Source organism: Halyomorpha halys, unplaced genomic scaffold, assembly GCF_000696795.3.
Source record: "Halyomorpha halys isolate HHAL.00 unplaced genomic scaffold, Hhal_1.1 Scaffold323.1, whole genome shotgun sequence".
NCBI lineage: Eukaryota > Metazoa > Arthropoda > Insecta > Hemiptera > Pentatomidae > Halyomorpha > Halyomorpha halys.
Genome location: NW_027106378.1, coordinates 392850 through 409186, shown reverse-complemented (window position 1 = coordinate 409186; position 16337 = coordinate 392850). Strand labels below are relative to the sequence as shown.

General features: G+C 29.1%; 2 protein-coding genes across 3 annotated transcripts in view; one reads left to right on the top strand and one right to left on the bottom strand.

Moving 5' to 3' along the window:
- Window positions 1-4871, top strand: part of LOC106681268 (uncharacterized) — an 8739-nt gene extending 3868 nt beyond the window's left edge. For both annotated transcript variants that reach the window (XM_014421503.3, XM_067044720.1), the window contains exons 4-7: window positions 939-974; window positions 1057-1168; window positions 3605-3669; window positions 4752-4871. In XM_014421503.3, coding sequence (XP_014276989.1) covers window positions 939-974; window positions 1057-1168; window positions 3605-3669; window positions 4752-4802 — 264 coding nt within the window. In that variant the 3' untranslated portion in view covers window positions 4803-4871. The remainder of the gene's footprint in view (window positions 1-938; window positions 975-1056; window positions 1169-3604; window positions 3670-4751) is intronic.
- Window positions 4872-9210: 4339 nt separating this feature from the next.
- Window positions 9211-16337, bottom strand: part of Sec24AB (Protein transport protein Sec24AB) — a gene marked incomplete at its 5' end in the record, with an annotated part of 40707 nt that continues 33580 nt past the window's right edge. Inside the window, 4 exon segments of the mRNA XM_067044714.1 lie at window positions 9211-10469; window positions 12031-12134; window positions 12892-13089; window positions 14660-14797. Of these exon segments, the coding sequence (XP_066900815.1) occupies window positions 10358-10469; window positions 12031-12134; window positions 12892-13089; window positions 14660-14797 (552 nt within the window).

Sequence of the window (16337 nt, the reverse complement as noted above, 5' to 3'; positions counted from 1 at the left end):
CTACTTTATTTTTTATAAGTATTTGTTCTTTCTTTAGCAGAATAAATGTATAAACAAAAGGCCAATGTATTACCATAAATAGGGACTACTTTGACCATAATGCATAACTTTAACACAAAATAAAAACCAGTTTATATATTTTTTAATATATTGCTGCTTAACTTGAATAGTGGCACATCTGAAAAAAAAAATTTTAGTTTGTCAATATTCTGAGGTGAAAAAACTTCCAATTAGAACATATTACTATTCTATATTTTGTATTACGTTTCAGGATTTACTCCATATTCATATTATATGTATCTTCATATTTGTCAATTATATCTATTTCTATTATGAAACATAGTCATTTATGTACATATCATTTTTTTTAAATTTTTTACTATCACATTATTTAAATAATGTCCTTTATTACTAGTGGTACTATTTACCCCTACTAGTATGTCCTAATTGGAAGTTTTTTCACCTCAGCATATTGACAAATTAATATAAACAACTTCTTAGAAAAGAAAAATGTTTAGGTTTTATTCTAAATGAATATGTTCCAAAGATATTATTGTAGGCAGGAGTTTCTTTCTTTCTCTACTGTAGTATTTCTATAAAGTGTCCCAAAGCTAATAGGATTGTTAAAAATTAGCCACAGCCAATGGTGCAATATATTGAATTCCTAAAATAATTTTTTTTTTCTCGTCATATGTGCCGATAATCAAGCAAAGCAATGATAAGTCCTGAACAGTAAGAGCTTCTAAAAAAAATTGATATGTATGCCAAGAAAATTGTAATTTTTCTTATAATATAAGGTACATATTAAAAATTAGAATCAAATATTTAGAATGTAAGGTAATTCTACTGATGATATAATATTTGATAAAAGTTACAAATATTCATAAATCTATATAGTGTACTTTGATAATTTCTTTTTCTTTTAATTTTTGTTTTAGTGTATGATATCATGTGTTTCGAAGAAGATGAACGTGGTATGATAAAAAATTATTTTCGTCTACTTACATGAATATATATATTTTTAAGAATAGTAAGAGTTATAAATTAAATTTATAGATGTCAAAAGATGGAAAATTCAAGGAAGATGAAAGTTTAAAGATCATAAACGACTTGAAAACACCAGGTTATAAAGAAGAAGCGTTAAGGGTTTATGAAATATGTAAAAACCGTAAGTTTTTCTAATCTGATTCATTGCATTGATTAAATAATTAAGTTAGAAACAAATGTGTGTAATATACAATGAAAACTTAGTCTTTAATGGATAAGTTTTTTATGTTCAGGCCTGAAAGTACAGGAATTTAGTACCCTTTGCAAGAAACAGTTTTTTTTTTTTCATCGGTTGTAGAGCCAGACCTTGTAGATCTTTGGTCGCCCGAACCAGTCTTGTCCACGCCTGCCTTTCTTGTGCTACTGCTTTCCAGTTTGCTGCATGGAGCTCTTTCGCATCTTCTTTGATTCTGTTTATCCAGCTGGTTTTTGGCCTCCCACATAGTCTCTTGCCTACTATAGTAGCATTCATTGTTGTGTAGAGGTACCCTGATGGATCGCTTTGAGCCACATGTCCTACCCTCCTTGCCTTCATATCATGAGATATTGACTGACTTGTCTCTGCAAGCAGTTCACTGTTAGTTCTTCTCCTCCATGTTATGGCTCTGATCCCAGAGTCTCCTGTAATAGTATAGAGGACTTTCCGTTCAAATTTCTTAACTCTGCTTTCTAGGGTAACTGTTAGGCTGCAGGTCTTGCAGACCTATATCAGAGTTGGCTTTATCATCGCATTGAACAACCCATAGTTTTAGATTTTTAGAAATTTTTCGAGATTTCAGTTTTCTTGACAGAGAGATTTGCAAGTAACATGGCCATCTAAATAATTCCCTTAAGTTATAAAACGGAGACTTTCAAAACATTGAAATTCAAGAAAACCCTACTTAGTCGTTTTGATATAAATACCTTTATATATTTAAATGTGTACATACCACTGATTTCTATAAATATTTGGCACATCTGACAAAAAAAAGTGTTTAGGTTTAATTTAGAATTAGACCTATTCCAAACATACTACTGTAGATTGGGGTAACTTTCTTTACTGAGGTCATCTTACTGAATACTGAATATAACTACAGTAGAGTTAGGCAAAAATTAGTTATAGTTGAAACTAATAGCTAAAATTGCTATGGATGTGATACTTATCAATGGTTCATTCATGAATAAGTTTTGTTTCCATGGCAATTTCAGCTATTAGTTTTATCCATAGGTAAGTTTTGCCCATCTCTGTATTACAGTACAATCTATGAAATACCTCAAAGAAAAAAATTCTGGTAGATATGCCACTATTCAAGCAAAGCAATGATATTTTCAAGATATTCTTTTTATCGGTTATAATGAAAATATCCATATAGTCTCACACTTTTATTTTCTTGTAACTCCTACGTTTCGGGGATTATCAATGATCACTATATCAACCATACATTTAATAATAGATTATAATAAACATTGTAAACTGAATAATTATAATAAGTGCAATTGTGATAATAATATGTTATTGACTAAAATAAGATTTAACAAAGATATAGTAGCTTGCAACAGTTAGATAAAATTTTTAGTTGTATTATTACTAAGAACATCCTTGAGAATGGCTGAAACGTAGGAGTTACAAGAAAATAAAAAGTGTGATACTATATGGACATTTTTTTTATAACTTATAAACAAACTTGTCTCAAACAAGATATTTAATTACTGCTTTCTTCTTCAAGATATTTAATTATTTATAAATTCTTTTTTTAGTTAATAGTTGTTGTCTTTAACTAATGTGCGTATGTGGAGGACAATAACTATTTTATTTATTAAAACCTAAAGCCACAATACCATCATCATATTTCAGAAACTCTTTTGTTTTCTCTCTTCCTCTCAGAACAGACCTGAAGTAGGATTAATTCAGAAGAATGATTTATTTTTGGAAATAAATATTATTAATAAATTACTAATTTTAAATATTATTCATTTAAAAATATGTGTATTTATGATTATCGAAAGAAAAAATATTATATATATATAAATAAATAATTGATCGTATAATTTTAAAAATGTATAATGAAAAATGAATATGGTCAGGGTATCATATATAAAATGAAGATGGTCAGGGTTGTGGTAAAAAAAAAAAAAAATAAATAAATAGTAAACAACTGTTTTTTTTTCTTTTTTTGACTGCAATCCTGACCACCATCTTCATTATTTGAAAGAATAAATACTTTTAAATTAAAGAAATTGACATCATTTTATTTATGAAAGGAATATGGTCCGGGTGCGGTCAAAAAAACTCAAATAGTAGAAATATACTATTTTAATGAGCCAACGTTTCGCCCCACGTTGCAGGGCTTCTTCAGGGCTAAAAAAGATACAAACACATAGTTACATAAGGGGGGGCGAAACGTTGGCTCATTAAAATAGTATATTTCTACTATTTGAGTTTTTTTTTACCGCACCCAGACCATATTCCTTTCATCTTTACACACGGTCAATCAATAATCTTCCCATAATTTTATTTACTCCAAACATAGTAGTATTTTAAAATAAAAGGCTGTAATAATGTCTTTGATTTTTTTAGCTGAAGGAACAGATTGTGTGGCTGGTTTTAACAAGGTGAAATGTGTAATAACCAATTCAGAAAAAGTAAGTTATGACCATATATAATGATCATGTTCTAAAACTATTAGGTTATAAAAATTGTTCTGCGTGATCTTTGGTAAAATTTTATATTCATCTATGTAAGGTACCTAATATAGTTAATCCATAATGTATTCTCCAATCTTTAACAAATTTTTGGGCATCATGTCAATTCCAAAAATCTAAAAAAACCTGAATTTTTTGTTTGAAGAAATTATTTATTCCACTCCATCTATTCATGTGTTTTTGAAGTTTTCCTTTAATCTGTCAAGCATCTCATGATCTGTCTCATTGTAGAAAGTAAACCTTCCAAGTGATTGTTTCATTAGGTTTTAACAGATAAAATGCTTTACATGTACAAACGGACATGTAAGGGATTATGCACTGTTCCAAAGTGATATGTTCAGCAATGAATTACTGTTTAAAATAATTTTGTTCTGTAAACAGGATTAAATACTCAGAACTAAAGGCTTCTTTTCTTCCATTCTATTTGAAAATGAACATGAACAAACACAGGGGGAAAAAATTGTGTGCAATATTGTGTCTATTACTAAATCAGACAAAACATTTTTTGCAATTATATGGAATATATTGGAAAGGAAAGTATAGCGATTGTGAACAATTTTGAATTCAAATTTTCGATGGAAATACCTTGAGTCCAAATAGCTAGTTCTCGCAAAATGGTCTAGGTGTGTGTTTATATAAACAGCTTGGTATAAAAAAAAAAAAAAAAAAAAATGTATCGCAATAATTATGTTTACGATCAGCAAATATTGGCCTCATTTCAGTAATTTAACAGAATAAGCTGTAGTGTATGCAATTGCTATTAACATAAAAAATATCAAATGTCACTAATATGAAAAAAATGTTCAGGCAGTTACAAAATATTTTCTTGTCAATTATGTGGTGAGTGGAAAATTTTTGGAGAAAAATCATATTTCATGTAATGCAGTATGATATATGTCCATCAATATTATTTCTGTAACTAATTTGTCTTATGGAAGTAAGTTGGTTTATACAAGATACATATATTCATTAAATCAAATGATCAGAAAAAATATAATTCAATTCACTTTTTTTTCTTGCAGGCACGAAATTTAATAATGCAGCTGGTGAAAACAATGCAAGGGAAAGCTTAAACTAGTCATTTCACAATCAAACATTTCTACACAACCAATAACAATAATAATGAAATAATAAACTTCTATTTAAACAAAAAGTTTGTCTTAATTCCTAATAATATTTTTCATAGTCAAAGCCCCACTCCAACATCGACTGTAATAGTATTCAACATTTAATACTATTCATTTTTAATTTTATATAAATAAAATAGACAATTTTTTGGTACTTGTGTAGATGATGGGCGGCCACAAGTGCTGTTAGTGGCAGTCATGAGAAACACTGGATTGTAAACTTTCCACTTCTATGTTTATTTGAGTTTTGAATTTTGATAATTGGTTTGTTTTCTTTTTAACTAGTTATTTGTTGTTCCTGAAGCCATTTTCATTTGTATAGACATATTTCTCATGAGTTTTTGTCAAGAAAAATGTATTTATAGTAAATTTAGTTTTCAACCTCCACTAAAAAGGATGTGTATTTGTTTATATCTTAAGCAAGTGTAACAATCTGAAGTGAACAGTTGTGGTTTAATTAAAGCAGTAACAAATTTATTTTTCAAATACATTATGTGAATTATAACCTACACTGTTATAGGCCAGTCAAATTGGGCACTAAGGTGACCAATTGCTCTCCTTTATGGAGGACTGTCTTTCTTTCGGAGTTTCTATCCTCCATCAAAAAGTGTCCTCCTTTCTAATAATTTCAAACTAATCTATTATTCTCTGTATCCACACCAAACTTTCCATATGAAAAATATTTATTCAATGGGAAAATACTCGTTTGACTAAATAATTAAAAGGGGTGTAAGCTAAATTACTGTATTTTTGTCTGAACCAATAAAATGTTTCATTTATTAACATTGTACTTTTTTCTGAAATTGTTCATTTCTCCTTTTCATTGTAAAATAATTGGTCAGCTTAAATTACATCTGTATCCTAAAAATAAAATAGGGACCTGTTTTGTATTCTTTAAAATTTTTAGTCCATAAAAGTCTCTGGGTTGTCGGGTTTGAGTTGGAGGAGAGCAGAGGTGATAAAAATTTCGTGTTTTATCATTTTTTTTTTTTGTATCTTGAAAACTATTAGTTTTGGTGAAAAATAAAATTTGACAAAATTAAAGTACATTAAATTTTCTATAAAAGTTGTCATATAATTTTTTTCTAAACCATGTATTTTGTGAGAAATAGAGGGAACAAATATTAGTCAAATTAAACATACCCATAACCATAAAAAAAATAAAGCAGTGAACTGTTTTAGATCGTTTGGTACCATAAGTAAATTATGAATGTCCAAGGGTTTGAAGTAGAGGGAGGATAAATGTGGCAAAAACCGTGTGTCTCATCAGTTTTTTCTTATATGTTAGCAATAATAGGGTTTGATACAAAATTAAATTGCTTTAGATTTCCTACAAAAGTGGTCATATAACTTTTTTTTCTAATCTTGTAGTTTTTAAGATGTGGAGAGTATAAATATGGCTAATTAATAGCTTGTCTTGATATTGTTGACTCTAAAACTTTAGAAAATTGTTACTTATAAAAATAACTTTAGCAGTGTCGGGATCGCCCGACAGAAGTTATATAATATATTAAATTTTATTAATAACGATCATACATTCCCTCTTATAGCTTAAGGTAAAAAATATTAGTTCCTGAATTCTAGCAGGAAGATTTTTTTTATATTGTAATAGAAGATTATGAGATTAGAGATCTCTTAATCAGGAATGTTAAGTTTCTGTAAGCTTCAACTTTTCTACTACAAGAATAGAAATTTTCCAGCCAAAATTCTTCACTTCCGTTTCATCTCGCATCACAAAATCAATTTACTCCTATATAACTTTTTTAATTTGAGTTGCTGAACATCTGTAAAGAAGTTTCATTTCAAAACAAATGGCTGTTTATCTCAAAAACTAATGTATTTAGAAAAAAAAAGTTAACATAACTAATTTTATCAGAAATTTAATATATTAAATTTTGTTTAAACTGTTTCTCTAAAACACTTTTTTCTTTTTTTTATGAATTGATTCTGATGGTAGTGAACTATAATGGCGAGATTGCTTCCTTAATTTTTTGAATGTTTGGATTTTACATTTTTTTTTTTTGTCTAATTCGATTGAACTGTTATTACAGCTTTAATAGAATCACAATGTTCAACCTCCACTCACACAAGAGATAAACTAATGTGTAATACATCCTTTACAGTTGAGATGGAGACTTAAATTCATATAAGATCATATCAGTTTATGGTGTTCACTTCTTTAAAAAAAAAAAATTGTTTTTATAAGACAGAAATTTTAGGAATCATAAGTAATTAGAATGTAAACTTTTTCACACAAATCTTCTGTATTTCTCATATCCACCACCGACAGTGCTGTTGCTCTCTATCTACATTAGTACTTTTTTCTATGTTCATTTCTATGAATTATTAAACACTTTTGTCCCTTAGGCATTGGCTATTACTCTGGATTTAAGACAAAACACTGGAACATTGCCAAAACCACAACAGTTCATCTGTAGAGGTTTTTCTTCAAGAACAACAGCGAGCTACCTTCATTTAATTGCTACAATCAGCTTTGTTTTTTTTTCTAAATTTTCGAATATATTAATGATATAACAGCTTCTCTGGAAAATTTAAGTGAATAAAAGAAAATATCTGGCGTGTCCGCTCTCACGAGTTTTCTTACCACTTTGCTTCTATGGCTGATTCAATAATTCCTTGCCATATCTTCACTAATATTGATCTGTTAGATTTTATTTTAAATTATTTAGTTTGTCTTATTTTTCAATTTAATTATTCTTTAATGTATAAATTTCATTGTATTACGTATATTGAATTTTCCAGGAGATATATAGATTCCAAATTAATAAACCCATATTGAATGGCTTTTCATGAAAAACTGAGTAAAATACTTTGAAAACATGGGAACAAACTTCAAAAAGATATATCTGTGCTAATAGTAATAAGTGATACTTATTACTTTGTGCTGTTTTAGCCTGAATTCCAGCCCTTCTTCAGGGCTAAGTACAAACAATATAACAACCGAGTCAATATTAAAATAAGAACAGTTAAACAAGATAAAGATGGTAACAAACGGTATGAAAAATATAAAAGAAGACAAACAAATATAAAAATCTGTTTAGTACTTATTTATAAATTATGAAAAATTAAAATATGGAAGATTGCTGATTGACCGTGCATATCAATAAATGGAATTTAGTCCGGGTGCGGTCAAATAAAACTCAAATAGTAAGTTGGTGTACTATTTTATTTGAGCCAACATTTCGCCCCACATTGGAGGGTTTCGTCAGGGCAAAAAAAGATACAAACACTTGACATAAGTACAAAAAAAAAATTTAGTGGAGAATAACAGCGGTATACAATGAAACATAAAATTTAAGGGTATAAACAATAAATGAAGACGGTAATAATAACAAATAAAGAAGAAATATTAAAGAAAGTACAAATTAAGAGATGAAAAGGGATAAGAATAAAATCAAATGAAAATGAATAAGACAGAAACAGGTACGAATTTTGTATCATTAATTTTCATTTGATTTTATTCTTATACCTTTCCATCTCTTTAATTTGTACTTTCTTTAATATTTCTTCTTTATTTGTTATTATTAACGTCTTCATTTATTGTTTATGCCCTTTAATTTTTCTTATTAAATTTTACGTTTCATTGTAAACCCCTGTTATTTTCTACTAAATTTTTTTTTGTACTTATGTCAAGTGTTGATATCTTTTTTATCCCTGACGAAGCCATGCAACGTGCAGTGAAACGTTGGCTCAAATCAAATAGTACACCAATTTACTATTTGAGTCTTATTTGACCCCTAATGATTTTCATTGAAATTCGGTATGTTATCATAAAATTCAGCTTGATCTTATCCTCATTTAAGTATTCTGACAGGGCTTAAATGAGGATTTTTTCAAAAATCTTATGTACCTTTAAATTTGTTTATTTGCAAAAAATAAACAGTTCTCATTTTGGAATAATGGATAAATATAAAATATTAAAGAACTTTATGAATCACTAAAGAAAAAGAAAATTAATAGGAACATTTGATCCGAACTGGAAAAGCCGAGACAACCCGATCTTTTCCGATTGCATTATATTTATGTTAAACCGTTTTATTATTGAAACAAAATTTATATTCATTATTCCCACCTTGAGAAAACCTAAAATATAAATTTTTATAGCAACACAAAAACAAATTTTTTTGACTATAATTTTTGCCTTCCCCAACCATATATATTTTTTTTAAAAATTACAAAAATAGATTAATAACTTCAACACCAGCCCACCAACCTATACAAAACTTGGGAGATGTATATGGTGGGGTGAGTGGTAAGCAGAAGTTGTGCAATGCGCGCACTGCAACAAATGTTTTAATTATGCAGTGGGTTCCAGACTATCAAGTACATCATGTACAAATTTAAATACATCATTTTATATTGTATATTTTCTACATAAATTGCATTTTCATTTCAACCCTTTAACTAAAAAACCTATAATATCATAACAATTTGTATCGTACATTAAACAATAAAAATTTACAATCTTTTTTTTAAGAGTCTATATATTGAGAGAAATAGAGAGTAAAGGCTCTTACAACACATTTAACTACTAAGACATTCTCTATATGCGTTTGTAAGACAATTAAAAACCAATACGGTTTAACAACTTTCTATATCTTCAAAATATGTTTGTGAAAGTATACAGAAACATATAATGTATACACACATAAACATGCACATATATCTATAAATATATATATATAATCTTTTACAATAAATTAATAAGTAAAGGGCAAGGTTTCAAATTATAACAGTATGTACACTTCAATCCCAATAATAATTAAAAATAATAAAATTAACAAATGACAAAACGATAATAAGCCAACTGCTAAACAATGCCCACACACAATAAAGAGGTGCACAATAAAAGCATCACAGCTAAATTCATAAAAATGACGCTTGTAAAAAATTTTTTTACACATATTTTAATATTTTTTCATTGCTATATTGGGCAGTCCTTTGGCTATTTGCTTTTCAAATTAATTTTAGCTAAACATTTTCATAGTAATTTATAAATTAACAATAATGTATAATGTGTCAATCGTACCTATAAGGCACCCCGTCGGCAATAATCCCCTTCTTGCATCTGTCCAAGGAATGGCGAGCGCAAACAACACCACAATACATATATTACATAATAGTTACATTTACATTACAATAAATTCATTTTCTCTATTTATTTATGTACATATTAGTCATAATACGCAGTCCCATTCGCCGCTTTTTTTTATATAAACATTTACAAAGTTATTTAAACATATATAAATATATATATTATGTATATATATATAATACTATATAAAATGATGTGTTATACAGGATAAAAGTTTTGTAGTTGATGTAACATCAATTAAAACTTCTTATTACAACGAATAAGAAGCAGAAAATATAAAAAAGTTACAAATCTATAATGGACATAAGATGTGTTGCCATGCCCCATCAACACACGACATAGTCTTTGGTAGCTTGGTGTAACTTGAGGGAATCTCAAACGTTTGTTACTTCACGAGCACTTTCACTCTTTGTAAAAATTCGTAATAAGAATGACCGGATTCTGTTTTGTCTTCTATCAGCTTCTCGACGAACAGATGTCTCTGCTGGCTGTCGTCCCTATTCAAAAGACAATTTTTTAAATTAAAGTATGAAATATTTTGATATATTATATATATGTGGCAACATGAAGAATAATTAAATAATCTACAAAGAGATAAAAGAAAAATCAGTTAAATCAGATTCAAAAAAGGTAACGCCTCTAAAGGGAGGTGGGAGAAAAGGGGCAGGACAACTAGATCAGGAAAAAAGGGCATTGAAGACAAAGAGACAGAAGTAAGAAGATGGGCTAGAGAAGAGGTCCTAAGAAGGGTTCTTCAGAAATGGAACTCCATGGATGAGATGATACCCATGGTACCGACAATACGACACCAATGGTGAAGACTTCATCACTACATACCTCGACATACACCACCCAAATCAGCAGCTATATTTATATATTAGGTAATAAGTTACAATGTAATAATCATGTTTTATGGCAATTATATAATAAATGATTTTTTCTTTTATGTAGTTTATTTACTATTATATTACCCAATACCACTCCTTATTATATTATATTATATATTTTCAATGGTAACAATATTTTATAAATATAAAGATATTTAATTGGTAACTGGTAAACAGGCAAAAAGCCTTTGGAAAAGAATTCAATTATAATAATAGCTTTGCAGTACTCAATATAAATTAATTAATTAACTTATTTTTGGACATGATAATAATTGCCTTCAGTGATTATCCTGGCATCCCGAGACAGATATATAGCAGGTTCAAATGTTTGCCCACAATAAACTTTTGAATTGCTGGACTAACATAGTGCTTTTTTAATATTTTCATAATCTTCAATGTTGTCCTGACAATGTTTTAAAAATAAATTTCAGAATTTTTTTTCTTTTTAAATTTAAACCTGGACAAAACTTACTTGAAAAATAAATTATTAAATGAGGCGTGTAGCTTCAAAACCAGCTTCATCTACATTTTTCTGAAATGCCTTTTTTTCTGTTTACATCATTACGCCTAACTACCAATCGATAAGGTTTAGAACCAGCTCCTTCACCATGAAAATTGCGTTTAAATTGATGTGTAGGTTGCAAAATCAGCTCCATCTAAGCTTCTTTCCCTGGCATGGCACAGGATCTATTGTTTTTGTGCCGGTTTTAATTATCCTTTCCATATTTCATTATGGAAAAGTATCAAGATTTGGAGATTTATCATCAAAGGAACAAACTACAAAAACTGTGGTGTCAATAAGATGACAATGAAAACGCATTTATTTGAGTTCATAAACAATAATTTTGCCTTCTTCTTTTTTTTTTTTTGTGCAATAGGTTTTTTAATTAATTTTCAACTTCTATTATCTACTTTTATCATCATCATGTTTACCTTTTCTCTTGTAATTTTATTGAAATTGAAATTTTAATATATTATTTATAAATAAATATTATTAAATATACATAAATCATTTAAGCAGAGTTCTACAGTTTTGTATTTAAGGTAAAATATATTCATTTAAGGTTAAAAACATTAAAACAATGTTAGGAAATGATTTAAAATCTTTCATATTACAACATTTTTTTTAAAGTCAAATATATTCTATAGAAATAAATTGTTTATAGTTTACCTAATGATGAGCACGGTTGGAGCGACTGGCTTCTCGTTCTGTAAATAACTGATGAATCCCCTTAGTTTTTTGGACTCTGGTGTATTTAGTTCGGGCAGTTCAAACTAAAGATAAGCAAAGAAAAAATTATTAATAATTAATTTTTTAAAAAGATTAATACAAAAAATTGTTTCTAAACAATAATAAAGTGTATGTAGATGTTTAATTTTAACTAAATACAATAATGTAAATCATCAGGCATCCAAGATTGCATAATTAAAGGAAGAAAGAACTCTTTGTTTGGATAGCCAGTGGATTGGACGTATCCTGGAAGATAAAATAGAACCAAGCCTTTAGCTACTGTCATTCATCAAAGAAGATTATATAATTGGTTAGTGATGCTCAACATAGAATTTAAGTTTATTTGTAAAAACAGCCATTAATGTAGTTTAGTGTCTTTGTTCTGATTGTCTGAAAAACCCACCCTGAGATAAGAGTAAATAATAATACGAGGAGATGGTTGGGGGTGCAGTCAAAGAGAAACGTTCTGTAAATAAAATAAAATAAGTTACAACAACCTATTTGTGTTTCTCTTTGACCGCACCCCCAACCATCTTCTCCTCGTACATCATTCACGGTCAACTATCTCTCATAAATATTATACATAATTTAAAATAAAATTCTCATATCTGTTTAATATTAAATCTTTTCATTTGAACCCTGCCATCTTCAAAGCTATACTTTAGATCTAGGAGTAATAAAAACTATTAAATTTCCTTTTATTTACTTCTATACCATCTCCTTCTAGTTCATACATAATCAATCATCTAAATGGAATTAAACAGTTGTACATACCAAGGTGCCAATATAACATTAACTTACCATATTAGAATTAATAGCTGAAAATGATGGTACTCCGAAGAACGACACGGCTATCGAAGGACTAATGTTGTGGCCAACGTAAATAATAATAGTCGTACCATCGTCCATCAAGTAGACCCCTGTCGAGTCTATTCTTTCAGCCGAAAGGTGGAGCAATGGAGGCTGGACCACTTGGTCTTCTCCAATTGTAACCAGGGGCTATGGACAAAAAAATAAGCAAAATAAATACTAGCTTTCAACATTAAAATATTTAAAATAATGTATGTAAGTAGGTAAAGTAATTTTTATTCCACAAAGACGACTTCTCTTAAACATAGCAATGTATGTATATAAAAAACTATATTCTAAGATTCTTTTATCATTAAAATTTAAATATGAAAGGTAGCGTAGGTTAGAAGTTGGCAAATCAAGGCTCGGGAGGCAACCTTCATTATAGTTATCTTGTTTTGTATTTAGCCCAGATGAAGATCTGAAATTCTGGCCGAAACATGGCACTAATAAAATAAGTATCGCTTGTGTTCTTTAACAATCACACCACCCGACTATCTTTTCCTCATTTAATATACATGGTCAACAAAAAACACCATAATGAATTACAGATTAAATTGTATATAATGTTCACCAATGATATAGTGGCTATAACCGTTGGTCAATAAACTGTTTTTCAAATTTTAACAAGAATATCAAAAGATAAAAATAACCTACCACATAAATTTTGAAAAAAAAAATTTCTTTTTCTTTTAATGAATTCTAATCTAATGCAGAAATGCCTAGTCTAATCAGCATGTTGGGTCTTCCTTATTATTATTTTTTTTTAAGAAAAAGGTTCCTTCTCAAGTGTTCCGATGAGCTCCAACAGTTTATATTGTTGAATAGGTAAACAACAAAGTATTTTGATAAAGAAGAATTAAACTCACAATTATTGAGCCGAACAAGAAGCTTATTTGTGAAGCGTTGAAACTCCTTAGGACATTAAAAAGGCCTGAAAACTCAAAAATTATGTCCCTTACTAATTTTACAACAGTATTGCATCCCTCAAGTCAAGTGGGGGAAAGGCCTGAAACTTGCCAAGGAACTTGAAAGCCTGACAATCATACAAGGGGGTTGTCCTGCAATGGATCCCTGGAAACTGTTATCTTGCTGGAAACAAGAAGCAGACCAACTGGACAAGGAGAGCCTTGGGTCCCCAGTTCGACAGTGACCTCAGCCCCGATGAAGTAAAGATATCCATTAAGCAACGATGGATTAGGGGCTATCCTCATCACGACCCCGTTGTGGCCATATCCAGTGCTGAGAAAGCTCAATGGAAGCCTGGAGGACCCCAGGAGAACCATAGAATTCATCAATATAATCTCTAACCTGGCTATCTAAGCAAAGAAAAACTCACTTTCTTCCAGGTGGTAAATGTGTGTTCCGCTGTCTTCAACTGTTAAATTTTTTTTTTCAAAATTTCTCAGATAAACACACCCCCATCTAACTTTATGATTTCTGACGAGTGGATTTAGAGGTCTTGTAGCAATTATATGAAAAAACTCAGACTAATTCATTTGCATCCTATCCATCATTATGTACCAATTTTAATTCTAGAAAATAACAAAACTAGTGTAATTATAAATGATAGCATCATAGCCGCTGTTTTTATAAGAACTACTTTTCTTGTAATGTTCATTTGAAGTCTGAACTTGCCTTTATAGATGATAAATTGTTATATCTGAAGTTTAGACTGTATAAGTAAATGATATAAAATATAAAACTATATATATATTACCAATTCGTTGATATTGTAAATAGGATAGAGATCGGGGTATATGGCCTGTATTAACTGAGACAGAGGCAGAGACTTCATTTGGCACATAGCGTAAACACGATCATCCAGCCTTGTGCTCTGGCCGACACGGAAAGCAATCTGAAAACAAAAATCTTGGGTTAAAAAAATATTTAATTGGAATATCGTTCATTGATGGTGTATAATATATAAAAGGAAGATGGTCCTAATGCAGTAAAAAAAAAAAAAAAACTCGAAGTAACCAACCAATGTTTCGCCCCACGTTGCAGGGCTACGTCAGGACTGAAAAAGACACAAACAACTAAAATAATGTAACAAAGAAAGAGAATAAATAACATGAAATAAGTAAACTAAGGTGTAGTTAAATATTAAAAGTAAGAGAAAATTTATATCAAGTAAATAAAATAAAATAAAATTAAGATTTACAGTGAAAAGAATAAATAAACAATAATTACAAAAAGGAATTAGACAATTAATGAAAATGGAAATAATAGCAAATAAAAAAAAGAAATATAAGAATAAAAGTGAAGATAAAAGGAAAATAATGAACAAAATAGGATACCCACCTTTACTGAATGGAAGAAAAGCTAATGAATGAACTGAAGGTGGATGAGAAGACCAAAAGGATAGAGGGGTGGGGGAAGTGGCAGTTAACAGATGTGTTCCGTATGAAGTCAACAAGATATAAAGATAATATTATGAAATTTTAAATATAGGCAGATATCAAATGAAAATATACATAATAAGCATAATTATACATAATTTTAATCGCACCCAGACCGTCTTCCTTTTAAAAAATATTCAAATATTTGGTGTGGTTTGCATGCATTATAACTTTCTCTTACTAAATATACTTTGATATGAAATTAATCCTTCTATATTTAGGTAAGTCCAAAGTAAACTATTGACATAAATACGATGGAAATATTTCAGTTCATTTTCGTGTTTGTCCGTGACCTTAGACAACTTTATATATTAGACATTCATTTTATCTAAAATCTTTGTCTTTCTGATGGGGTATTATTATTATGTATATTTCCTAAATTTTTTTTTCAACCTGTGCCAACATTTCTTTTAGTTAATTATCAATTAATTATAATAACAAGGGAGAAGGTTAATTACTTTTAAAAACAGAATTAGAAGTTTTTAGTGAAAGCTATAAAGAAAATTTAGCATTTAGCTCTGTCAAACTAGTTAGATGAGGATATAGCTAACATGAAATAAAGGACCAAATAATTGTACATTGATGTAACGAGTTTAATCTAAATTTCTGTTATTAAAATATTTACTTCCATGTCAGTATCTACTATCATAGCCTCTGCCATGGTGGAAACACAATAAAAGTTGCTGTCATGACTGTTAATACTGTCATTTTCAACCTGAATTTTCTAAATAGCTTTCTTTAAAATACATTCATTTTTTTAAAATTTGAAATAATTAACCATCTCTCATTAATTAATGTAATAAAATATTAATAAATATGAATTATTTTTTAAAATATAATTTCTCCTACCACCCCTATTATGTATATTATCAATTGGAGAAGATGATCGGGGGGTGGGTTCAGCAAAGAAACAACATAAATAAATAAAAAAATATTTATTTATGCCGACGTTTCGACCTGATTTTCAGGTCTTCATCAGGGCTATAAAAACAAAAA